This window comes from Nelumbo nucifera, chromosome 1 (genome assembly GCF_055504915.1).
Source record: "Nelumbo nucifera cultivar China Antique chromosome 1, China Antique-T2T, whole genome shotgun sequence".
In the NCBI taxonomy this organism is placed as follows: domain Eukaryota; kingdom Viridiplantae; phylum Streptophyta; class Magnoliopsida; order Proteales; family Nelumbonaceae; genus Nelumbo; species Nelumbo nucifera.
In genome coordinates this window covers 146,527,681-146,554,833 of record NC_142649.1, presented here as the reverse complement: position 1 = coordinate 146,554,833, position 27,153 = coordinate 146,527,681, and the positions used below count along the sequence as shown (strand labels likewise).

At 40.1% G+C, this 27,153-nt stretch overlaps 1 protein-coding gene across 2 annotated transcripts in view; it reads right to left on the bottom strand.

The window, feature by feature from the left end:
* Positions 1-22,873, bottom strand: part of LOC104588295 (uncharacterized) — a 49,299-nt gene extending 26,426 nt beyond the window's left edge. The window contains exons 1-4 of one of the 2 annotated variants that reach the window (XM_010246163.3): positions 22,421-22,872; positions 21,432-21,503; positions 13,426-13,515; positions 9,617-9,659 (exon numbers count right to left, since the gene is read on the bottom strand). In XM_010246163.3, coding sequence (XP_010244465.1) covers positions 9,617-9,659; positions 13,426-13,515; positions 21,432-21,503; positions 22,421-22,600 — 385 coding nt within the window. In that variant the 5' untranslated portion in view covers positions 22,601-22,872. Of the gene's footprint in view, positions 1-9,616; positions 9,660-13,425; positions 13,516-21,431; positions 21,504-22,420 lie in introns of both variants that reach the window. The other variant, XM_088894610.1, reaches the window with a different exon arrangement.
* Between the last annotated feature and the right edge of the window lie 4,280 nt (positions 22,874-27,153).

Sequence of the window (27,153 nt, the reverse complement as noted above, 5' to 3'; positions counted from 1 at the left end):
CAAACCACCCTTGCTTTAATTCTCTACACTGCACTAAAAGCTACCAAGCTCCAATTCCTCCAAACATCATCAAAGGGAGAATGATTTGAATAGGTCCAATATTTGTAGCTGTAGAGAGACTGGGCCGAATGGGCCCTAGTCCATTACTATCTTATTGTTAATTCTTCCTTGCCGTTTTGTTTCTCTGTGGACCTTCAATTCTTTTTATGCTTTCGTTAAGTATGTTGATGAGTTGGATGCCCACTTAAGGGCAGACTTAAGTGGAAGACGAGACCATTGAACTCCTACTTTCTCACTTCTTCTCCATTTTCTTCTTCTTCTTCTTCTTCTTCTTCTTCTTGCTGTTTCTTCTTCTTCTTCTTCTTCTTCTTGCTGTTTCTTCTTCTTCTTCTTTCTCTTTTGCTATAACCTGAAATGTTTTACAATTTTTTATTGGACTGAATCACATCTTAGTATCAAAGTGGGTCTTCCTTTATTGTTTTTCCTTTCTTTTCCCATACACCCTTCAATTAGAAGAGTGCATGGAGATAAGTTGGTGTTTATTCAAAGGACTTTTATGCCTAGTTGGTAAAGGGTTTGGAGAGTCAAAATATGGCAGTAGATAGATTGCCAAGAAAGTGGGGCTGTTGTTTTTTGCCCAAAACCCTATCCAAGTAGAGAGTTTGTAGTTACAGGTTAAAGAGACTATTTGGGTGTGGCGCTCAAGGCTTTGGGGGTTCCTTTTGATCTCCAAAAGTGGGTGGTTGTAGTTGGAAGAGGTTTGGGAAGCATTGGTAGGAGTGATTACTTATTCTCTCTTTCTCCCCAAAAGTCGGGTGCAGTGAACTGAGCTCAGTTAGGTCTATAAAGACTGAAAACCTTGTTTTTTTATTTTCGTTCAATGAAGCAATCTGGGAGTGAGATGAAGCAGATCCTGGTGTTCGAGGTTGGTCCAGTAGGTTCCATTTTGATTGGAATGACTACAATCAAACTGGATGGAACAAATTACCTAGCTTGGGCACAATCTATAAATATTTATGTCTGTAGAAGAGGTAAATTGGGGTTTATCACAAACAGTAAGGAGAAACCAGCAGAGACTGATCCTACATATGAGAAATGGATATAGGAGAACTACACAGTGATTGGATGGTTAGTCAACCCTATGCAGCCTCGCATAAGCCAACATTATCTCTTGATGACTTCAGCCAAGGAGATTTGGGATAGTGCTACAGAAACGCATTATCAAAAATTGAATGTTGCAAGGGCCTATAAGCTAATGATATGAACAAACTGAGACAGGGGAGAAGAGTGTAGTTGTCTACTACTCAATGTTGAAGTCACTATGGCAGGAGATTGATGTTATGCAAACAGTTGTATGGAAGAGCACCAAGGATGCAGAGACATTTAGAAAATTGGTGGAAAGAAATAGGGCGTTTGAGTTTTTATAGGACTTAATCTAAGTTTGATATTACGAGACAAAATATTCTGGCCAAGGATGAAGTAACACTTGTTCAAGCATATTCTATGGTGAGCAGTGAAGAGAGTAGGCGGCAAGTACAGGTACAGGGACCAACTTCAAAACATTTTGCACATGCTAGAATAAAACCAAAGGTGTCGACTGAGAAGAAAGAGGTGATATGTGAGTACTACAAGAAACCGAAACATACTAAGGATACTTATTGGAAACTTCATCCAGATATTCTTCTAGAAAGGATTCAGAACAACTTTAACAAAAATGGTCAGCTTGGAAAGCCCAAGAATGCAAATGTTGCTACAGCATCTAAAGAAGGAAATAGAGAAAGCGAAGAAAAATCTACTATAGAGCAACTGGCAATAGTGAAGGCAGAATTTGAGAGATATGGGAGGTTAATTAATCATTGGGAGACTACTGTTGCAACTTCATCCTCAGGCAGCACCTCTTCATCCGCATTTGCCCACTCAGGTACTAGTGCTTCTACAAATCATGCTATGACTTCAGGTAATCATAAAATCCCTTGGATTATTGATTCTGGTGCATCAGACCATATAACCAACATATGTAACTGTTTGTGAAAGGGTATTTTGGTCTTTGTACCTGTTGAGAGTGCTGATGTGTACTATTATGTTAGTTCGAGTGCCTCTTACTTAAATAAGGGCACTTATGTCTTTTCCAATTACATTAATAATATAATAACAGGTCTGGCCAAAACTAGGGATGACTTTTCCTAATTTCGAACCAGACTTTTTCTCTTCTCCTTCCCCTTTCTTCCTTCTTCTTTTCTCTCTTCCGTCTTGCTGTTTACTTTACCTTTCAGCTAACAAACAAAATAGACTTCTACAGCAGGCTGAACTTTAACATGGTATCAGAGCAACATCAAACAAATCAGACCTGCTAGAATTCTGTTTTTTGCGCATTCGAACTAGGGTTTCTCTTGGATTTCTCGGCCGTTCGTTGGAGACTGAGAAAAGGGCTGAAAAGGAGTGATCGCCCTCTTCCCTTGGAGGTTTCTATGCCTCCGGTGGTGTCGTTGGTGATTGGTTGCTGTGGTTTCTAAGCCCTCCCCTAGTTAATGTAGGGCTGGTGTGTGTGGTGCGTGTGGTACAGTGGTGTTTCATTCCTTCGTGTGGTTGGCCTTCAGGCGATGAGGTAAGGAGTTTTTTTATGCATATTTTCTGTTATGGAACACATGAGAGGTGTGGTACAGATCGTATGATGGGTTTTCAGATTGCAGTATGCTAGGGTTTATGCTAGGGTTTATGCTGGTTTGTGTGTGATTCAAAGGGAAGTAGTGTTTACTTAATGGTGAAACTTCTGGTAGCTGTAGAGTAGGGTTTGTGGTGTTACAAGTACGACTTTCAGCCTTTGTTATTGCTGAAATCAGTGTGCTAATTTCGGTGAAGTGTCTGTGTGCAATGTGCAGTGTGTAGTGCTCAGGGTTCACTGATAAGGGAATTCGGCAATGGCAGATAACAGTGATAGTAAACCTAGTGTGATGATATCTACTGACTACCTGAATGTCCAAATGACCTCCATTAAACTGAATGGAGAAAATTATGTCCCTTGGGCCAAGTCTGTAGAGGTTTATCTGAAGGCGAAGAAGAAGGTAAAGCACATAAGAGAGGAGAAATCCCCCACTAATTCTCAGTAGTATGAAGACTGGGAACAGGAAGATGCAAAGACTATCACATGGTTGTGGAACAGTATGGAACCAGAATCAGTGTGAACTTCATGTTCCTTGACACAGCCAAAGAGGTGTGGGATCATGCTAAGAAATTGTATTCTGGTCAGGATAATACAACTAGGGTATATCAACTGTATCAGGAATTCTTCAATCTGCAACAGGGAAATCAGAGCCTTGAGGAGTAATATGCCAGTATGAGAAAAATCTGTAATGAGCTAAATGTCTATCACCCTCTCACTTCTGATGTCAAGGTTCAACAACAACAGTGAGAGGAGCTTGATGTGACTCGGTTTCTAGTGGGGCTGAAGTCTGAGTATGAACCAGTACGAGCCCAGATACTAGGAGGATCTGCCCTTCCATCTTTAGAGGAGGTGTTTGCTCGTCTTCAGAGGACTTCCATTGGATCTATGGAAAACTCTAATATCTCAGATAAATCAGCATTTGCAGTGTCGAGAGGACGAGGTGGCAAAGTGGGGCTCGAGGAGCCCAGCCTGGTCATGGTGGCAGTAGTGGTCCAGTGTATGGCCAGAGTGGTAGTGGTGGATCTACACATATCCGTGGTGGTGGTCGTACTGGAGGCAGAGATTCAGGGGGAGCTCGTGGTAGAGGACGTGGCTCGGGTCCACGAAGGTGTACTCATTGTGGTTTGGATGGACATAATATTAACTACTGCTATGGCTTACATGGTCCACCCTCGACTTGGGCCAACCATGCCATGACTAGTGACACCAGTTCTAGCTTTAGACAGGAGAACCGGTCAGCTGACCAGATGCCTTCTACCTCTCCAGATGGTCCAGGAAAGGAGATGCTGAGTGTTCCTCGTGATGAGTATGAAAGGTTTGTTCAATCCACGTCAAAGCAGAACACAACTACCTTTGCACACTCAGGATTGGCTTGTTTGGCATCCACACCCAACCCCTGGATTATTGACTTTGGAGCCTTCAATCACATGACGGGAACTCCAGGTGTGTTTTCATCTCTCACTCATTACTCAACATCACAATCCGTTACCCTTGCTAATGGCTCCACATCATCTATTTGTGGTGTTGGTAATGTTGACCTAGACCTTGTGTCCCTATCCTCTGTTTTAATGTACCTAAGCTTTCATTTAATCTTATGTCTGTTAGTAAGCTGACCAAGTCCCTTAATTGCTTCGTTACATTTTACCCCTCTATGTGTGTTTTTCAGGATCTCAAGACGGGGATGAAGATTGGTGGAGGGCATGAAGCCGGTGGACTGTATTATCTTGATGGTGGTGGAAGAACGTCAACGGCCCTTCAGTCCTCTATTTCTCCTCTCCAGTGGCATTGTAGATTTGGTCATCCCTCGTTGAAAGTGCTGAAGTCCTTGGTCCCTTCATTGAGTCAACTGTCTGTTCTTGATTGTGAGTCGTGTCAATTTGGGAAACACCATCGTGTTCCCTTTAGTTCTAGGGTTGATAACCGTGTGTCGAGTCCTTTTTCTTTAATTCATTCAAATGTTTAGGGTCCTTATAAAATGATGTCATATAATGGACACGGATATTTTGTTATTTTTGTTGATGACTTTTCAAGAATGACGTGGCTCTATTTAATTAAAGAAAGAAGTGAATTATTTGCCACCTTCCAAAAAATTTATGTTGAGATCCACAATCAATTTGGCGTTCACATCCAAATTTTCCGTTCTGATAATGGTCGTGAATACTTGTCTTCATCCTTTCAAGAATACTTGGACCAACATGGCATTATACACCAAACTTCATGTACCTACACCCCACAACAAAATGGGGTTGCTGAGAGAAAGAACCGACATCTTGTAGAAACGGCACGCTCACTCATGCACCACATGAATGTTCCCAAACCCTTTTGGAGTGATGCAATGCTCACCTCTTGTTTCTTAATTAATCGGATGCCCACGTCTATTCTTGAAAGTCGTTCTCCTTTTAGTGTCTTTTTCCCCAACATGTCTCTGTTTCCGCTTCCTCCTCGGGTATTTGGGTGTGTCTGCTTCGTCCATACTATGGGTCCCGGGACTGACAAGTAAGATGCATGATCCCTTAAGTGTATCTTCCTTGGCTATTCCTGGACTCAAAAAGGATACAAGTGTTACCATCCCAGTTCTCGTCGTTCTTTGGTATGTGCTGATGTCACTTTCTTCGAGTCTACTCCGTTCTTCGTGGGGTCCGGTGATGCTACTTCCTCCACATCACCTCCTCCTCTTCCCCTTCCTGTAGCTGATCCTCCTCCTCTGGTTCCAGTTGTGCCTACGTCCTTGCCTCCGGTGCCACCGTCCACCTATCCGTCATGTGTATTATACACATCGCTCACGTGTACCGGCTGTGCCTCCTCCGGCTTCATCACTGTCGAAAGATCCGACTCCAGATCCGACACCAGCCTCCGACTTTGATCTTCCTATTGCCTTACGGAAAGGTAAACGCACCTGCACCCTTCACCCTATTTCCAATTTTGTTTCCCTTACTCACCTCTCCATCTCCCATCGCCAGTTCATCTCCTTGTTATCCTTAGTGGTTGTTCCTAAGGATGTCCAGGAAGCCCTTACCTCTCCAGAGTGGTGCCGTGCTATGGAAGAAGAGATCTCTGCCCTACATCATAATCACACTTGGGACCTCACCGCTCTTCCTCCTGGGAAGTAGGTTGTCGGTTGTAAGTGGGTGTATACCGTTAAGTAACTTGCCAGATGGTCGTGTTGAGCGCCTGAAGGCGCGACTGGTTGCAAAAGGGTACTCCCAAACCTATGGCATTGACTACACAGAGACATTCTCCCCGGTTGCTAGGATAGGGTCAGTTCATGTTGTCATCTCCCTTGCAGCTATGTATGATTGGCCTCTACATCAACTAGATATCAAAAATGCCTTTTTTGCATGGTGATTTGCTCGAGGAGGTCTATATGGAGCAACCACCAGGGTTTGTTGCTCAGGGGGAGGATGGTAAGGTAAGCAGACTTAAGAAGGCTATATATGGACTTAAACAGTCCCCTCGAGCATGGTTTGGTAGGTTTAGTGAGGTGGTCAAGAAGTTTGGTATGAAACAGTGCCAAGTTGATCACTCTGTCTTCATTCATGACTCTCCGGCAAGTAAAATACTACTGGTGGTGTATGTAGATGATATCGTTGTGACTGGGAATGATAAAATGGGCATTGACAGATTGAAGGCATTCCTACAAGAACACTTTCAGACAAAGGACCTTGGCAAATTGAAATAATTTTTGGGCATAGAGGTAGCAAGATCTAAGGATGGCATTAATTTGTGTCAGAGGAAATATGTGCTTGATTTACTGGAACAAACAGGTTTGTTGGGTACTAAACCGAGTGAGACACCTATGGAAACAAATACGAGGCTGAGCAGTGATATAGGTGAAGTATTTGAAGACCCTGGCAGATACTGACGTCTTGTAGGCAAACTAAACTACCTAACCATTACTCGGCTAGATATTTCATTTGCGGTTAGTGTGGTGAGTTAGTTCATGCAGAAACCTTTGGTCCCACATTGGAATGCAGTGCTAAGGATTGTGAGGTACTTGAAAGGAGCTCTTGGTCGTGGTTTGTTGTACAAAAGTGGTGGAAAACTGGAAGTAGAAGGATACACCGATGCTGATTGAGCAGGTTCTATGTCTGATAGACGGTCTACCACAGGCTATTGCACCTTCCTGGGGGTAACCTGGTAACGTGGAAAAGTAAGAAGCAAACAGTTGTGGCGAGAAGCAGTGCAGAAACAGAATATAGGGCCATGGCACATACTGCTTGTGAATTAGTGTCTAAGGAACTTTCTATAGGAGATAGGATATGACATCAGTACTCCAATGAAGCTCTATTGTGACAATCAGGCAGCGGTTCATATCTCTTCCAATCCGGTGTTTCATGAAAGAACCAAGCACATCGAAGTTGACTGTCATTTTGTGAGAGAGAAGGTGCTGAATGGAGTGATAGAGACTGCATATGTTAATACAGGAAATCAGTGGGCAGACTTGTTTACAAAAGGTTTGAGTCGGGGGAGAGTAGACTACATATGTAACAAGCTGGGATTATATGATATATACTCACCAGCTTGAGGGGGAGTTAGTGAAGGGGTATTTTGGTCTTTGTACCTATTGAGAGTGCTGATGTGTACTATTATGTTAGTTCGAGTGCCTCTTACTTAAATGAGGGCACTTATGTCTTTTCCAATTACATTAATAATATAATAATAGGTCTGGCCAAAACTAGGGATGACTTTTCCTAATTTCGAACCAGACTTTTTCTCTTCTCCTTCCTCTTTCTTCCTTCTTCTTTTCTCTCTTCCTTCTTGCTGTTTACTTTACCTTTCAGCTAACAAACAAAACAGACTTCTAGGGTAGACCGAACTTTAACAGTAACCATTCTGGTGCATCAGACCGATGGGTTTCTTGCTCCCATCTCTGGAAAAGGGAATATTAGAGCCTCTGACTCCTTTGTTTTGTCCGTTGTCCTTCATGTTCCCAAACTTAACACAAACCTTTTATTTGTTAGTAGCTTGATTAAATCAATGAATTGTAGTGTAACCTTCTTTCCTACTCATTGTGTTTTTTAGGACCTAAAAACTCAAAGAACGATTGAGAGTGGCCATGAGGTGAATGGAATATATTTGTTGGATACCACTTATTGAAGCTTTGGACCACCTAGTGGAGTTGCTTTGGAGTCTATTTCAGAGTCAGTTGATAGAGTCATATTATGTCATTTAAGATTTGGTCATTTGTCTTTTTCTGCATTGAGTTATTTGTTTCCAGAAATGTTTAAGGGAATGTCTCTATCGAGTCTTCATTGTGAGCTATGTGAACTTGCAAAACATTGTAGACTATTTTTTCAGTGAGTAAAAGAAGATCATTTTCTCCTTTCCATATTGTGCACTCTAATGTGTGGGGGCCATATCATTTATCTATTATAGGGGGTTACAAGAATTTTATCCTTTTCATTGATGATATCTCTCGTTTTACTTGGATTTACCTTATGAGGTCCAAGGATGAAGTGCCAACAATTGTGCAAAAATTTCATGAACTTAGTCTTACCTACTTTAACATGTGGATCAAAACATTTTGATCTGATAATGCTAAGGAATATTTTAAGAAGAGCATTTCCTCCTACTTTGATACTTTTGGGGCTATTCATCAGAGCTCTTGTTTCTACACTCTACAAAAAAATGGAGTGGCGGAAAGGAAGAACTGACATGTGGTTGAGGTTGTTGGGAGCCTCCTTTTTACTAAGTTTGTTCCTTTCTTTAGTACTTCTCATGAGGGGGAGCATTCAGAGGAGTTGTTTGCTATGTCACCGATTATTCCTCTTCTGGTTCCTCTTGAGTCTTCTATTGGGTCTCCTCTCATCGAGTCTTCTATTGGGTCTCCTTCACGTGTTCCTACTCCCCTTCCTCCTCCAACTCATCTCCCACATTTGTTTCCCATCCAATTGTCCAAAGGTGGTGCCAAAGACAAAGACACGTGCATGAGCAATTTGTTTCCACACCTTCAATTGAGCCTCTTGCTCCTCCCATCACTACTGAGGTAACAGGTTAGCTCTCCTCCACCACTTTTGATACCTTCTCAGACCTTGATCTCCCTATTATTCCTTTCTTGCCTCTGTTTCTATACATGTGATTCCCAGGTCTGTCCCAGAAGCTTTATCCAAACTAGAATTGAGAGATGTTGTGGTGATTCCCAGGTCTGTCCCAGCCTTATTTCCCCCACCTGAATGAGCAATTCAGGTTAGTAGCCAGAGTTCTCACTTCTCTAACAAAACATCTTAGTAATAAAGGCACTTCTTCCCCCAATGTCATCTAGTTTATCACTATTTAGCAGTCCATTTCCACCTGTATATCTCTCAACCAGTTGCCCAGACTAACTTCAGCACTTTGAAAGGGCCAAAATTCTGCTTTCAAAGAACTTCCAATCCCAACATGCCCAAAAAAGCTAAGAATAACATTTTCTTTATCATCTCTTACCACCCGTCAAAAACATTATGCAATTGGGTTACTTGGGCTGCACCATCAAAGATTAATTTCCTCCCACCTTGGTCCGGAGCCACCCATTCCACCATTTTTTCTTGTCTACTAATAGTGTCACATCAGTCACCATGATAAGCTCAATCAAAACATGTTTATTATTGTTCTTTGTTTTCAAAGATTCTTGCATTAAAGACAAAAGAAATCTTTACAAAATGGATAAATTACACTTTCTTGTATGATATATCTCAACTACATTGATCAGAAAATTATACATGTAAGAGAATATTAAATCACTCCAAGGAAAATAAAACATACAATATGCAACAAAGAACAGAAGCTCCAAAACGTTACCTCAGAATCCATTAATGATTTTTTTATCAATTGAATCCATAAATTGTATTTAAGATGCATCAATTCACAACATAAGAATATCTTCCTTTCTATAATCTGAATAAAAATATAAACTAAGCTTTCCATCCAACTCCAAATGGAGCACCCTTATATGTCAAAGGTGATTATGAAAAGTACCATTCAAGAATAGAGTTCTGGTATCTGGATGAGAAGCCACACACTGCAAAAATAAATAAATATAGATAAAGGAAAAATGAGCAACACAAGCAAAATAGAGAATTCGCAACTATTAAACAACATAAAATAGCTCTGACACCATGTCAACTAACATAAAACAGAATAGGAACTCAAGGAGGAAACAAGAAGAAGGAATAGAGAAACACAAGTTTAACATGGTTCGGCTTGCTAGCATACATCCACGGGAGGAGAGGAAGCATATCCACTACAAGAACAAAAGATACAACTCTTTCTCTCTATCTCCCCCTAATCTCACACAACCACTTGCTTAAAAAAGCAGACCGAAATACATCATAATTACACATAAGCCCCTTTTTCTAACCTAAATACATATAGGTCCTCATAACTTATCAATATAACAAATACAACCAAATACAATATATCTCTCAACAGCAGCAATTTTTTTATCAATAGAGAATTTGCAGAATTCATAAATCCATTTCTAAAATCCTAAGAATTTATTTAAATTGGAAAAGAATTAGTACTAAAGTTACACAAATATCACATAAAAAAGAAACAATTGATCAAATGGTTTCTCACTTGTAAAAGCATCACCACTTATCAAGAAAAAAATAAAAGATATAAGCATTTTTATAAGCAATAAAATATATAAGCATTCATTATCTAACCTCTTTATGGTAATATGGTTATAATGGAGCACTGTAAGAAGATCCTCTCATTGTGCTGTGTTTTTTTTTTTGATAAATGAGTGAAATTTTATTAAACCAGCAAATAAGAGTTACATGCAACCCGTGGAAAGGCACAAGGTGAGACCTTTCCTTTAAAGCTAATTACAGAATCATAAGTACAAAAGAAATTACGAAGCCCAAAATAAAGTATCCCGGGAAACCCCTTGTTTTGCAAGTGAATCAGCCAATGAGTTTGCTGATCTGCCTACCCACTGAACTCTGATTGTCATATTCCTTGTTAACCATTTAACCTTTTTGAGAAGATCTCTAAAACCCCAAATCACAGTGTTTGGATCCTTCAGCCAACCCACTATCACCTGGGAATCCCCTTCAATAATCATATGCTCTATGCCTAGCTGATTTGCAAGCTGGATTCCTTGTACAGCAGCCAGTAATTCGGTCCTTAAAGAGTCTCTTACACCTGCTGGACCTGAGTACAAAGATAACACGTTACTATCTTTGTTTCTCAGCACTCCTCCTATGCCTGAAGGTCCTGGATTTCCTCGGCTACTTCCATTGACGTTCAGCTTGATAAACTCCTCCCCTGGTGGCATCCATTCAACCCCATTCTGTCCTTCCTGGTAGAAGTATTAGCCACTGCTAACCAGCTTCTCCATAGGTCATCAAAAGAGTATGCATCAAAGATCTTTAGAGTTTTCAGCCACTGAATTGCCCTTGTCAAAATACATTCTTTGACTTCCAAGAAGCTCCTTTCTTTATCACAAAAGATTCCGGTGTTCCTTTCTTCCCAAACTGTCCACAACAAAGCTACTCTTATGCACTTCCACATAAGTCTCCCTCTCTCATTGTGCTGTGTTCATGGGACAATTTCAGCTTATCAGGCACCTCCCAATGCACCATGGCCCGAAGCAGTGAGATTCAGATTGAATCCAGGCAAACGGGGAAATTTGATGAGAAGATGAAGGTTTTAATGCAAGTTTGGCTGGAAGGTTTCTTGGATTGGATTTGGAGGAGAAAATGACAGCTTAGGTGGCATTTGAATGGGGTGAAAGAGTCTTCAGAATAAAAAGGCTGAATGGGGACTTGTTTTTGTTCATGTTTCAGTGTAAAAAGGAGGCACAATGGGTTCTACAGTTCAAAGGTAAGATGAGTAGGGGATGCGACTTACAGTAAAGCTGGTGATATCGTGGCTGGTCTTATTCAAGAAGGCCGAAGGAGGAGAGCAACGTGGATTGTGGTTTTGGGAATCCCTTTGCATGCATAGTGCCTATTCTCTTTTAAAGGGACCATGGATTCTAGTGGTAAAAGGTTCTGAAAGTTGACGATAGGAATAGGAGTTGGGAGAAAATAGATTTTAAAAGAATTTTGATGGACGTTGAGGATATTTATGTTAACTTGGAAATTGTGTCCTAGAGGGCAGGCAATTAGTTGAGGCTACCAAAGGGTCGCAAGCGGTTAAAGATGTGCCTAGCTGTGTGAGTGGGGACCATGGTCCAATAAAGAGGCTTAGGAGTGTTTAAAAGTGGTATTCAGTTTAATAAGATAAAGGTTTTCAAAGGTAGAGGTTCCAGGCTTAAGCCATTTAAACATAAAGGAAAAAGAGATACTCTATTCTCAAAAAGGTAAGGAAGAGGAATGGGTTTGGGGTTGCCAAATATGACAGCTATGGAAAGAAGAGTGTGTGCCTGAAGGATGAGATAGTTGGTGTTGGTTCTGAAGTGCATCGATGCTTTGGTATCTACGAGGTTAAGTCTAATCAAAGGGATAGGAGAGATGGGAGATTGGAGAGAGAGAGAGAGGACACTACTTAACCGGCAGGCAGGTAAGTTGATTTGTTTTGGTTCTTTCGTGGTCGAGGTTCCTTCGGAATCGGCTCAGGAGAGAAGGTTGGTTTTGTCTGACCAAGGTTTTAATCAGTTAAGGGGAGAAAGGGAAGGAAAGGAGGCATGCTTGGGGAATGAGAGGAGGAAATTATAAGGGGGGAAGGAAGTGTGAAGGAAGGAGAGGAGGGAGAGGACTTAAAAGAGAGCAAAAACAAGAGTTTGGAAGAGAGCTATTGTTGAGGCTGCGGACAAAAATGTGGACAGTGGTCTTCAAGGAGTTTGTGAGGATTTTCTAAAATTGGAAGGCTTAGAGTTGAGATAGGTCAAAGATAAATTCCGTGAGCAAAGAAGGGGATGATGACATTTCAAAGGTGTTGAAGAAAGTCAAAGATTCAAGTAAGCTCCATATTGTTCATGTTTCTAAAGTTTTTTTTTCAAGATTAAAAGATGGTCTGATTGGTGTTGGCCCCACAAATAAATTTAAGAAGGTTTATAAGAAGAGAGGAACAAAGGTCAAAGGCTCAAAGAAGAGGGTTGTTGAGGTAGTCAATTCCCGAGTTTCAAAGCAGGGGAGACTCAACAGTTGTCTTCTAATGAGAAAGGATTGGAGGCAGGGTCAGGGCCAGAGGAAAAAAAGGACAGTGGTAGAGATTTTGACAAGAATATGATTGAGGCTTAGTCAGTCTGTGTGGAGAAGGGGGAGAAAGTGGAGATTGGCTGAACAAGATGTTAGGATTGGCAGGAGCTTAGGCTTGTTTTTGTCAGAAGGAGACAAATTTGCTAGAAGGGCTTTTGAAACATTTGAAAGGAGCAAGAGGGAAGAGAGTTTGAAGAAGACCACTGTAGGGGGAGTATGGACAGGAGTGAGGTGAGGAATGAGACAAGAAAGATGAAGTGTTTGAAGGAGATGACTAAGTTGCTTTTGGCTGGGGAGGTTTATCTGTTTCTTTGTGTTTTGTGTTTTTGAAGTTTCTCTATTTGGTTGCTGGCGTGGGTGCTATCTTAGCACCCTATTTGTTGTTTGTAATTAGCTCCTTTTTTTCCTTTTTAATAATTTTTTTCTTTTACTTTTCAAAAAAATGGAGCACTGTAAGAAAGGCTATAGGATGGTTAATGGAACACACCTTCAAACTTTTATTCTTGTGAAATTTTCTGTCTTCCTATGGAAGCTCTTAAAATGTCTCTTTGTCTTTGTTTTCCTATCCCACCTTCTGATATTCTTATACCTCAACAAATAAATGCAAAAAGAAAAGGGACTAACAAACTCTTCACTGACCTGAAGAAGAGCAAGTGCATTGCAAACTCGGTTTGATGCAACTGGAGTAAGGGTTGGTGGTGATAAAACAGGATATATGGACACTATTTCCTGCAAATAATGACAAGTTCCAGCACTAATCATCAGTCGCTGAACCAGGTTAGAGTATATACAATTCTTGCTTAGTAATATAACCATTAAGAATAGGAAAATTAATGGAAGCTAGGTGAAAAATTTAAAGAGTGGTCCACAAGACAACAAGATACAAATGCACAAAATAACAACAAACAATAAGAAAAAGATTTATATTGTACTAATACATAAATTACATCTATGAGAGTATTTTAAAAGCATGAAGTGCAATTATTACACAAGGGGTTCCTAGAATTGAGGTACAAGTCACATGGTGCAATGTGCACCAAAACAAAGTAAGGTGCCACTTTTGAGAATATGCAAATCTGAATTCTAAAAGAAATAAAATATTTCAAAAAAGCTCTCTGGCTCAATTGGTTAAAGCATTGTGTTATTGAAATGAAGGTTGTAGACTTGTATGTCAAAGTCCCACATGTGCTAAACTGTTTAGATTTAAAAAGTTACAGGTACAAACTACACTATAGTATCTAATCACCATCAAATTCAAGGTTAATTTATCAGAACATGGTAACAAGTGAATTCATCCCACAAAATAAGCTCTGCTTGTAACCCTAGATAGTCCCATGGTGCACCTTTTAAAAAAATGGCAAGATGTACATAATTTAAACTTTAAAGGAGGTAGAAGAGCACATATGGAACTCCCATGACAACCACAACCCAGAGCATAAAGAATATATAGATAGGATTTTCCCCTTGAGCCTCCTCCCTTCATGCTCTTTCCTCATCCCCTATCTCTTTGCAGCCTATTTCAATTACATAAAATATGGAGGAGAACTATGCCCCCAGATATAAGGATTTTTTGCTTAAAGGGTGTTCATGAGAAAACTAACACTTCTGATACTCTTCAGAAGAGGAGACTGAACTGGTGCCCATCCCCTCACATGTGCATTTTTTGCAATGCATGTGAAGAGACTACTTATCATTTACTAATCTCTTGTTTGTTTGTTTCTAGTATTTGGGAAGAGGAGACTACCTATCACTATCTACTCTTTCTTTCTCTCTTGATGCAGGTCGACACCACCAACAAATATGGCTAGTTTATTCAACCTAGTTACTTTCACAATGCGGAGGAAAAGAGAGAATTATGTGAAAATGCACTAGGGTAGCAGTTCCATTGACTATATTAGAAAAAAGGAATACAAGGATTTTCAACAGACAAATTCTATGGAAGGAGAGGCAGTCATAGAGCATAACAATGAAAGTGATGTGATGCATTGGATAAAGAACATGGATATATGTGTTCTGTATTCCATGGATAACATTTTCAGAGAATGGTGAATGGTGGATAATTCATCAACCACAACATTTGCAACTCAAATGCATAGGATATCACCAAGCAACGACTAAATGGTGTTAAACATTGATGGAAGATGCATTGATAATCCAAGGGCTTTCATAATGGCGGAGTCCTTAGAGATGGCAATTCTATTAATATTATCTATTAAAAAATGGCAGTGCTAGTATAATAGCATTTTACACTAGCTCAATTGATCAAGGAGACTCCCTAAGAACTGAGTTATCAGCAGCACTACAAGGATTGAGGCTATTCAAGTCATTAAACATCATGAAGATATTGGTTAATTTTGGGTTTGGGGAAAGATGGTGTAAATGGATCAAGATGTGTCAGGAATTGTCACTATTCAGTGCTGGTAAATGGGATACAGATCTAAGCAGCACCTTGACTCTTCTAGGTGTCGGTTCGAGTGATTAAGTGTTAATGGGCTTAGTTTAACTCTTATGTTTAAGTTTCTTAGTCTTTTATGGGCCTTTGTTAATGGGCCTAAACCTGTTTTATGTTTTATTTATCTTTATTATGTCTAGGTGTCCCATCACTAATCAGGGGCATTCTAGTCCTTTCATGTATCTTCTTATTGTAAATATTTATATTAGCTTCTAGGGCCGGATGAGACATTATTGCCGCCCATTCTCAGATCTGTTCTCTCCTCTTCTTCCTCTTTTGCAACTGCTCTCCAGCAAACATGGTATCAGAGCTCCATTCGGCCTGACTGGTTACAGCTAGCGTCTCTCATCTTTTTTTCCTTCTTTTCTACTCTCTTTTCATTCTCTTTTTCTGATACTGTGTAGAAACCCTAGGACTGACTGTAGACAACAGCAAGGTCTGTATCAAGGGGTTTCTCTTGGATGTAGGGCCCAAGAGGAGTTTTTTCTCAGAAGCTTATAACCTACTAGTGGTTCTGCAGCAGTGAGTAGCCATTCGGCTGCTAGAGAGATCTGTGTAGAACAGATCTAGCCTGAAGGACTGAGTAGACAGTCCTAGTTGGTTTCTAGGTGCTTAAACAGACCGTAGGAGTGGTCACAGTCCATGTTCGACTTCCAGAAAGGGTGCTTTTTTTCCTTCAGTCCAGAATCTGCTTTCTACTTGGTGGACACAGTCCAGGTTCGACCTCCAGAAGTAGTGTTGTTTCTTCAGTCCAGAATCTGCTCTCAGCCATAAGTGGTGTTGTTTTTCAGCCCATAAGAGCTTCAGTGCAGTCTTAGAGGGTCGTTTTTTGCCTTGCAACAGCTCCGGTATGTGTGAAATCTAGTTTCTTGTGTTGAGGTTTCAGCTGTGATTTCTGTAAGAGAAGGAATATGTCCTCGATATCAGGTGAAGGGTCTTCTAAAGACAATAGGACTAGTGGGAGGTCTTCAAACCTAAAAAACCCAAATCTGCATAGCTTGCAGATAACCAGTGTGTTGTTAGACGAATACAACTTCAGAGAATGGTCTGTTTCAGCCAATCTTTTCATTACTTCCCGGGAACTTATGGGTTATTTAGATGGACAGAAAAAAGAACCTAAAGAGGATGATGCTGAATACTCAGTTTGGTGTAAGGAAAATGCTATTGTTATGTCCTGGCTGCTTGCACCAATGACTCCAAGAGTGGCTAGGACTGTTCAGCACTTCCCTACTACCTCTAAGATTTGGGAGAAAGTGTCTAAAACCTATGGACAGAGAAAAAACAATGCATGAATCTATAGGCTAAACCAAGATATTGTTGCATTGAGACAATGAGATATGTCTGTTGCAACTTATTTTGCAACTCTAGAAGGACTGTGGGAAGAACTTGACCATCATCTTATACTTGATTAGGAAAACATTAGAGATAAGGAGAGGCATGATAAACAAATTGAAGAAGATAGAGCTTTTAAGTTCTTGGCTGGCCTAGACCCGATGTATAAGAGCATAAGATCCCAAATCTTGGGAAGGGATGAAATTCCATATTTACATCATGTCTACTGTCTTGTAAGGAAGGAAGAGGTTAGAAGGAAAGAAATGCAAGTTGACACACAAGTGCAACCTATTGAGCATTCAGCCTTGACTACTTCAACCCAAAAAGGGAGCAAGCATTCAGACAAGAAGCATCATAAGTGCTCCCATTGTGGAGGTGATAGACATTTGAAAGAGACTTGCTGGATTCTCTATCCTCATCTGAAACCAGCTGCATTAAGGAAAGACAAGAAACCTCGGAGGAGTCAAACAGCAAGCAGGAATGTTGTCATAAGCAACAATAGTGAGACCCCAAAGAACACATCTACAGTTGCACCTCCTCCTATGGGACTGACTACTAATTCTCACACATCTAGGTCCTTTGATTTCACTGCTGATGAGGTAAAAGTCCTTAGTCGAGCCATGGCTCGTCTAAGGAACAACACCCTTGCTTCCACCTCTCTTGCCAAATCAGGTACTGTCATTGCTCACAGTGTAACTAGTCCTATAGAGTCTAATTCGTGGATTATTGATTCCAGTGCTATTGACCACAAGACACACATGTCTTCTTTATTTTCTTCTTATCACTTGATGTCTGGCCAAGATAAGATGACAGTTGCTGATGGTTCCCTCTCCACCATCTCTAGGAAAGGGGAGGTTGACCTAAGTAAATATCTCTCTCTTAAATCTCTTCTACATGTTCCCAATCTTGCTTCCAACTTCTTATCTGTTTCTAAGCTTACCAATAATTTAAACTGTAGCATAACTTTCTTTCCTACTCATTTTGTCTTTCAGGACAGATTGACGAAGAGAACGATTGAGAGCGGTCATGAGTCTGAAGGCCTCTATTATTTTGATGCAGATATCAATTCAACCTTACAATCATCTACTGTCAGTGGTCGAGATAATGAGGAGTCAACAGCTAGGTTACATTTGTGGCATGCTAGACTAGGTCATTTACCTTTTTCGTCAATGCAAGGATTGTTTCCTGAGTTGTTCAAGTTTGTTTTGAGTCAAAGTTTAGTTTGCGAAGTGTGTTAGTTGTCAAAACAATGTAGAACTCTTTATTCAGTTTCAATTAATGAAATTCAAGCTTCTTTTGATTTGGTTCATTCTGATGTTTGGGGCCCTTCACCTATTGTTTCTATAGATGGCTTTTGTTACTTCATCAGTTTCATTGATCATTATTCATGGTGCACCTGGATCTACTTGTTAAAAGGACGTGATGAAGTACCACGGATAACCATTGCATTTTGTAAAATGATTGAAACTCAGTTTGGCAAGAAAATTAAGCAATTCTGTTCGGATAATGCTGTTGAATACTTTGAAAGCTCCTTGAATCTGTTCATGGAGGATGCAAGCATGCTGCATCAGTCATCTTGCGCTAGTACCCCTCAAAAGAACGGGTTGTTGAGCGCAAGAACTGATATCTATTGGAGACAGCTCGAGCCTTACTATTTCAGCACAAGGTTCCCAAGTACTATTGATCTCAAGCAGTCCTTACAGCATCGTATATAATAAATCAGATGCCATTTAGGGTGTTGGGTATGAGAACTCCTTTCTTTGTTCTTTGTCTGAACCTTTCAGATTTTGCTCTACCTGCTAGGGTCTTTGGTTGTGTGTGTTTCATTCATGTCAAGGATCCTAAGAAGACTAAGTTGGATCCAAGGGCAGCAAAAAGGGTTTTTCTAGGGTACTCTCCCACACAAAAAGGTTATAAGTGCTATGATCCTATTAACAAGAAAAAATATGTCACCAAGTATGTGGTGCTTTTTGAGTCCCAGTCCTATTTTCATTCTTCCAGGGATCCTCTTCAGGGGGAGACTAATGGGATGGAAGAGTATTCCTCTTCTCCCTCCTTTTTTGTGCCTCTTTCAGTCTCGGGTCTTCCATCTTCTTCCCCCGATCCTCACATTTCTAGCAGCCCAAGTGAATCTATGTGGATGACATGGTGATTACCGAAAATGATCCAAAAGAGATAAGAAGATTGAAGAAGTTCTTGGCATTTGAATTTGATATCAAAGATTTAGGCCATCTGAGATACTTCCTTAGAATCGAGGTTGCAAGGTCACAAGAGGGCATTTATATATGTCAAAGGAAGTATGTCATTGATCTTCTGGAGGAGACAGGTATGATGGGGAGTAAACATGCTGATACTCCAATAGAGCATAATCATTGTCTACAGGAATCGATTGGAGAGGACTACCCTGGTAAAGAAAGATACCAAAAGCTAGTGGGGAAATTGATTTATCTATCTCTTACTCGACCTGGCATTGCTTATGCGGTCCATTTTGTCAGCCAGTTCATGCACTCTCCAAAGATTCCTCATATGAAAGGAGTGGAAAGGATCCTCAAATATTTGAAAACATGCCCGGGAAAAGGAATTTTGTTCAAAAAGCACAATAAAATTGAAATTGAGGCATTTACTAATGCAGATTGGGCTGGTTTTGTTGGAGATAGGAAGTTTATTTTTGGATATTGCACAGTTGTTGAAGGGAATTTAGTTACATGGCGAAGTAAAAAACAGAATGTAGTAGCTAGATCAAGTGCAAAAGCTGAATATTGGGCTATGGCTCATGGTGATGCTGAACTATTGTGGCTTAGGACTCTCCTTGGTGAGCTCGGGATAAAGGTTGAATGTCCTCTCAAGCTGTATTGTGACAACAAGACTGCCATTAACATTGCAAATAACCCAGTGCAACATGATAGGACTAAGCATATTGAGATTGACCGACACTTTGTTAGAGAGAGGATTGTCTCAGGTGAACTTTGCACTTATACTCCTTCAGAGATGCACGTTGCAGATGTCTTGACAAAAGGACTATCTTCAGTGAAGCTCTTAGGCTTAGTTGGCAAGCTAAACATGACTGACATCCATGCTTAGCTTGAGGAGGAGTGTTGGTTCGAGTGGTTAAGTGTTAATGGGCTTAGTTTAACTCTTATGTTTAAGTTTCTTAGTCTTTTATGGGCCTTTGTTAATGGGCCTAAACCTGTTTTATGTTTTATTTATCTTTATTATGTCTAGGTGTCCCATCACTAATCAAGGGCATTCTAGCCCTTTCATGTATCTTCTTATTGTAAATATTTATATTAGCTTCTAGGGCTGGCTGAGACATTATTGTCGCCCATTCTCAGATCTGTTCTCTCCTCTTTTGCAACTGCTCTCCAGCAAACACTAGGTATTCTTGATAATGCGTTCTTAGACCCTACAAAAGAAGATACCAGAATTTGGACTCCCTCCCCCTTGGGCTCATTCTCTTGTGCCTCATTCTTTAAAATCTTAACTCAACCACCCGGTCCCATTGGATTTTCCTTCCATGTTAAAGAGATTTAGTGTAAGCCAATTCCTCCTAAGGTTGGGAAGTTTTGTTGGTAAACTTTCCTAGGTGCATTCACGCATAGGTGCATTCTTTGCACCAATTAGTTAGCCACACATAGGTGCATTCTTTGCAAAGATGATGGGGAGACTGGTTTTCACCTATTAGTTACTTGCCATTTTGCTAAAACTATTTGGGAATGGCTCTTCTCCCTTTCTGGGTGTAGGTGGAATCCCCCATTGAATGTGCAAAGTTTATTTTCTTTCTCCTTCTTTAGGTGGCATTTTAAAGGAGGTGGGATTATGAGGAGATTTAGGGTTGTTGTATGCTAGTCTTTGTGGGAAGAAAGAAACTCAAGAATCTTCTCGGAAAAGGAGAGGAGCATTGAAAATGTAATAGAACTAATCCATATAAGGGTGGCACATTGGTTAAAATCCTTGGAATTATTCACAGAATTTCACTTAGGATGATTTGCTGAGAAATGGGCCTAAGTCCTTCTTGGATCCCTCCCCCCACTAGTTTTGTAAAGCTAAACTTTGATGGCAGTAGTAATGGGAACCCAGGGCAATCTGGCATTGGGGGAGTATTCAGGGGTGAGAATGGGACTGTTTCAGTCATGTTCTCAGGCCCAATTGGTGTATGTGATTCCCTCAGGGCTGAGATTCTTGCGGCCTTGGAAGGAGTCTAAAGGGCAAAAGAAATGAACATAAGGACGCTTGTAATTGAAGGTGATTCGGAGGTGGTAGTAGGGTGATTGAAAGAAGATAAGACTGGTTGTGGAGCTACATCAATGAAAAGAAAAAGAATTCAAGTGGCTTAAGGATATGGAAGTAAAGTACAGTTGGGTGAAGAGATTTGCTAAATCATTTGCTAATTGATTAGCCAAGCAAGGGGTGATTAGGGAATCTCTGTTCTGGGCTCAATTGTAATTCTGCTTTCTTTTCTTTTTGCGGCTTTAGCCTCTGCTAGGGGAGTTAAGATAGTTTATCTCCCCCTCTTTGTACTTATTTTTTCTAATTGATTAATGAAAATTCTTGTTATTGACAAAAAAACATCATGAAGATAGTGATAGAAAGGGATTCAAAAGTTGTGTTAAGCTGGATGTAGCATAAAACTGAGAAGGGAAAAAAAACGTTTTGTTTTCCCTTTTCAGTTTTGGAGAAACAAGCATGTTCAAACAAAACAATATGAAAGAGAAAAGAAAAGGTAATATAAACTGAGAAGGGAAAAAATACTTGAAAACCTCCAAAAACTGGCTTCAACAAGATTTGTTTTAATACAATGGGTAAATGCTATCCACATAATATCTATGGCACAACCAGCATTAGTGAAAGGATATATATTTACCTGTAAGAGTGCAGCAATGGTACCAAAAGAATTCCATAATAATGGTGCTAAATCTTGAAATATTTCCCTCTTCTATAAATTGAAAAAGGAAACTTGTTACTCATCAAGAGAGAGAGAGAGATAACACATTCATAGTTGTTTCACATAAATCCTAGGACTTTTTTTGGTATTTACATTCCCTAAATCTTATGACTTGAAACATCTCCAATGGTACAAAAACATGAAAGAACAATGCTAACAGAATTGACACCAAAAAATATAGCACCCCTAAAAAAATACAGCACCTCTAGTTCTCAAAAGGAGAAACTCTAAATGCAATATTTTGTGCTGAATGACAATGTAAAAGGAATTTCCCGCATGCGTGATTTTGTAATAAGACATATCACGCATCTAGCAGTAAGCACTGGCATCTTGTGATACTAGTGCAGTTCTCTTATCCAATAGAAGCCAATCCTTTTTGTGATTTAATGGCTCAGGGGATATTATTATTGATCTTATCCAACAGATTTTCTTTTAATTTTTTCACCTAGTAACCATCTCATTACCCAATTTTGGCAATATAAGGTCGTTTTATTGCTATAAAACCTAAAAGCAATCGGAAAAACTATCCCAACCAAATTTCCTTATGGCGATTCATGACAATTTGTATGTTAAAAATAAACAAATTTTATCTCGTGAATTTAACAATAAGAAGATAAGATCTGTAGACATATTTTGTTACTTTGTTTGCATTAAGTATATACTAATTGACATGAAATATAAATGTAAACCTTCTATTGCCATAAAATATAGCTTTGTAAATCCTTTATTCAATTTCCCTCGAAGCAACTCGGTCATCATAAAAATTCAAAATAAAATCCCATTCTTGGCAGATAAAAAAAAGGGAATTTCGACAACCGAAAATAAAGGCTGATCCTTTTCTTCTTATATCAAAACAGAGCAAACACTAGTGGATGCAAAAATGAACAAACCCAATAAACGGAGCTTACCTTGGAGAGATCAAGAAGAGCATTTTCTCTGAGATCAGGGTTACTGAGCTCAAGCACCAACTGCTCGGCCGAGGCCATCTTCCGGTCTTTGCTGGCCTGAACAGCGTTTGCGTTAACGGAAGAAGCGCTGGGACCGCCATAAGGAGGGTTGAGCGAAAGTGCTGGGGGAAGATTCGCCATCAGCGGTCGTGTATCGTTTCTGATACTTGTGTTTCTTCTCGGAGCCGGAGGAGGGAGAAAGACGAGAGATGACGATGCTCTTTATTACTTTTTCCTTTTCCTCTTATGCCTCTCATGTTAATACCAAAAAACAAAAAAAAAATTCTTGAAGATGAGGAGTTAGTTAGAACCTAAAACCAGTACCGAGGATCTCTTCCGCCTTCGCTTCCCGAGTCCGGTTTATTATTTCCAAGGGAGGCGCCGAGGCGGAGGCGGGGCCTACGTAGTACGTATGGGAGGACCGGGGAATCAGTTAAAACGTTTAAATGATGTGACCTGCATTTACTGTCATAACAGAGGAAACTTTGGAGTTTGGATAAGTGTGGGGGCCACCTTCCTCTCTCTCCTAGTCCTACGAGAGTATACTGTATACGAGTTACACTTAACACACCCGAAGACTGAAGTGCTGAACGAGTTGGTTCATGAGTCATGACTCGCCCGGCATTTCATTTTCCTTCTATGTTTTTGGGAAGTGGGAGCATGTCTCCCCCATTGCAGATTTGCAGTCGTACATCGGGAATATTCCGCCATAAAGGACAGGGAGACGTTCTTGTTGTTGGACGTTTTGTTGGGATCATGTCCGAACTCCATGTCTTAACTGTTGAATTGGGCTGAATTGAATTGTTTGTTGTATTTTAGTGGAAACAGTGATCATGCAGTGAAATATTTGGGGTAGATAAGAGTTGGATCGGCTACCTACAAGACTCTACAACCGCATATCAGGAACATCTTCTGTATTTGTCGTTCATAGGGAGATGTTTCCCTGTAGTGTCTTCTGGGTATGGCGTGGGTAGTAGATATGATCAAATGAGCTTTCCCAACAATGTCATCGAGCAGTTATAGAGCTCCTATCCTCCTCAATTGCTTGTCCACTAAAAAATAACTAGTAAATAATTCAGTTGTTAATAAATGACTCCTTAATGTATTCTTTTATGTTTTTCATGTTTTACTTAGCAGTTATCAGTTGAGTAAGTATTTTGAATAGGGATTATTCTCACCGGTGTAAATGCTTGCGAATGCAAATTGGCTGTATAGATTCTAGCTTACTTTTGAGTTTTGATTCAGATTTTACCTTGTCTTATTTTGTTTGTGGAAAGTGAATTAGTAAATAAAATGGTGTCGTCCCACCTTATATAAGAGAGAATGAAAGTAGGGGCGGGCCGCGGGACAATATGATATGGTCTCCATTTTATACAAAGAATTGAGATAGGAGGAAGGAAATCTTACATCAGTTTTTGAGATGCAAAACTTGCACCGCTAGTTATGCAAATGAGACAAAAAAGTGCAAATTTTATATAAGGTAAAAGTGTAAATCATAATTGCAAACAAACATATTCAAAAGTGAATTGGATGCAAATTTTATATGTAGTTCAGATTTGCACTAAAACTAAGGGTGTCAATGGACCGGTTTTGGATTGGACCCTGTCCAGTCCAAAATCAATTTGGACAGATTAGATGGACCAACAAGACATTGGATTAGACCTGGTCCGCCCATAACAAATTTATATTGGATTGGATTGGATTAAGCCAATATCTGGTCCATTGATATAAGATAAGAATATATGTGTCAATGGATTGGGTTTAGGTTGAAACCAATCCAAATCAAAATGAATTTGAACAAACTGAATGGTCCAAACATTAAATTGGACCGGTTCAAATTGGTCCAAGACATTCATTGGATTGGATTGAACCTGGTCCGTTTATAATAGACTCACATTGGACTGGATCGGATTGGACCAAATCCAATCCAATTGACACCCCTAACTACAACCAAACACAATCTAAAAGAGACAAATTGACAAAGGCAACCAAATATTGGGGGTCTCAAAAGCGAGTTCAAATTGGCTCCCCGCAGAGCACACCCCACGTGCCCCATAACACATCTCAAACATCTCCCTATGACAAGTACAAGAAATGTTCCCAAGGCATGATCAGGATGTGTTGTGGGCTAGGCTTTGTATAGGGATGTCATCTTTTCCCATTTTCTCGATCCCTATAGGGATCTACCCGAATGGGGATGATTTTCCTCCCGTGAGGACAAGAAGAGCACTCCCTACCCCCCATGAGGCTTCCAATCCCCACCATGTGGGGGACCCTACCTATATATGTACATTAATATATGTATGTATGCATGTATTTATATATGTATATGTGTGTATGTATATTAATAGTTTTAATAATATGGGTGAATATGTTTGAATGTATTTGGATTTTTTTAAGGGATTATAGCTGATAAGGGCAAATAGGCCCTAATATCAATAAAAGTATTACTTTTAATAAAATTTCAAAAATAGGTTAACTTTTTAAAAGTAATATCAAATAAAGGCAAAAACATTGGTCATCTTCTTCCTCTTGCAAATCATTCATCAGCGCCATCGCCCACTACCGCCTTCGCCTCTACCCAATGTTGCCACATCTGCCCAATGTTGCCACCTCCGCCCACCTCCACCTCTGCCTCTAGAGGTTCTTAGAGTGACGCTGTAGAAGTCCCCAATCAATGATAAGGTCCCAGTATGTGCTTCCCGCAGCTGAAATGGCTGAAGTCATCACCGCCAAGATTTTCCAAATCTCTACCTTTTGCAGGTTGTAAGTCGTTCTCATGATGACGGCCACAATCGTCGGTAGGTACTTGAGCGCATTGTATGCTTGCATTCGGTCATTTTCTTCGTAAAAGCATTGAGAGCACTAATTAAATTTAAATATATAGCTTCAGAATGTCAAGTGTTGCCGCCCGTCAACATTATATTGTGATCGGAAAATATAAGGAAGTTACTGATGATGATTCTGCAAGTTCAACTCCGGCAATGCCTTTACCTACCTCTACTGCCTCCACCTCTACCCAACGCCGCTACCTCCACCTCCACCTCTGCCCAACGCCGCCATTTCGCCCACCTCCACCTCCGTCTCCAGAGGTTCTTAGAGTGATGCTATAGAAGCCCCCAATAAATGACAAGGTCCTAGTATGTGCTTCCCGCAGTTGAAATGGCTAAAGTCGTCACCGCCAGGATTTTCCAAATCTCTACATTTTGTGGGTTGTAAGTCGTTCTCATGATGACGACCACAATCATCGGCAAGTACTTGAGCGCATTGTATGCTTGCATTCGGTCTTTTTCTTCATAAAAGCATTGAGAACACTAATTAAATTTAAATATATAGCTTAAAGTGTCAAGTGTCGTCGCCCGCTGGAATTATATTGTGATCGGAAAATATAAGGAAGCTAATGATGATGATTTTGCAAGTTCAACTAATATATATTGGGATAACAATAACCTACCTGAAAGAAGCGGCACCAGTATGGAATTACGACCACAATGAAATAGAAAGTGTTGTAAACGCCGTTGACGTTGCATTTGTGTTCTCTCTTTTCGTAGTTTCCCCAGCCATAGTAGCAGGTGTACAGCTCTAGGCTTTTGGTTGCTTGGACCTATCAAAATAAGCATAACAACGTACATACCACTCGTTAATTAACCAGCCAACTAGAAGATGTCGCTATAGTACTACTATTTTAGATATCAGACCTGGCTGGTTAGTTAGTCAACCAAGAAAAAATCCGGGAGGGTAACCTATAAGAGAAAAGAAAATTATCAAACACATTCATGAAAAAATCCAAAAGGGTAACCTATAAGAGAAAAGAAAATTATCAAACACATTCATGAATCATTATCAAACACATCATAAAATAATCACAATGACTAGGGATCCCCGTTGGGACAAAGAAGGGGATACCCTTGTCCCTCTGGTCCCCATCCCTGCCAGTGGGGGTGGTGACAAAGATGGGGATAGGGGTTTTTGGAGGGATGGGGATGGGAATGCGGAGTGTCTAAGAAAGTCTGGTTACACATTTTTAAGAAAAACATTTTCTCAAACCATACCTTATAAATAAAAAAAGGTGTGTTATGACATTCTGATTTGGTGTTTTCTCAAATTTTTACTGTTGCTAGCGATAGGATGTTGATGTGGCACTGAAAAATGCCTATGTGGCAATAAAGGCCCAAAACGAATTTCTGATTTAAATGGCATACCAATGCAACAGTACCATTTTCTCAATAAACACTTCCAAGGAAACAGCATTGGTTCCAAAGATGGCCCTTTGTTTTCATCTACTTAGTATAAACACATCAGCTACCAAATGCAGATATCAGATGTACCAACAGCTTATATGTCTTCACTCGTTGCCTTGAGGTCAACTGCCAGCTTCCCCCCACGGCCCCACCAACTTATATTTACCCATCGGAAAGGAATTCGTCGGGATGGAAATTCCCGACTGAAGTTTAATAGATCGTAGCCGAAACAGAAATCTAATGTAAACAAGTATTAGTGGTTTTTGATATGGCCATTCATTTGATAAATGGTGTCATGTTATCATCAAATCAGCATTTATCCTATCATATATGTTCATTTATAGGCATATGTTTTGATAAAAGTTGATCTTTATTTATGTGCATGCACGCCAACCGTTGGAGGAAGTTTCATTTTAATGCTTCTCCCAACGATTAAGCATTTGTTCACTGTTC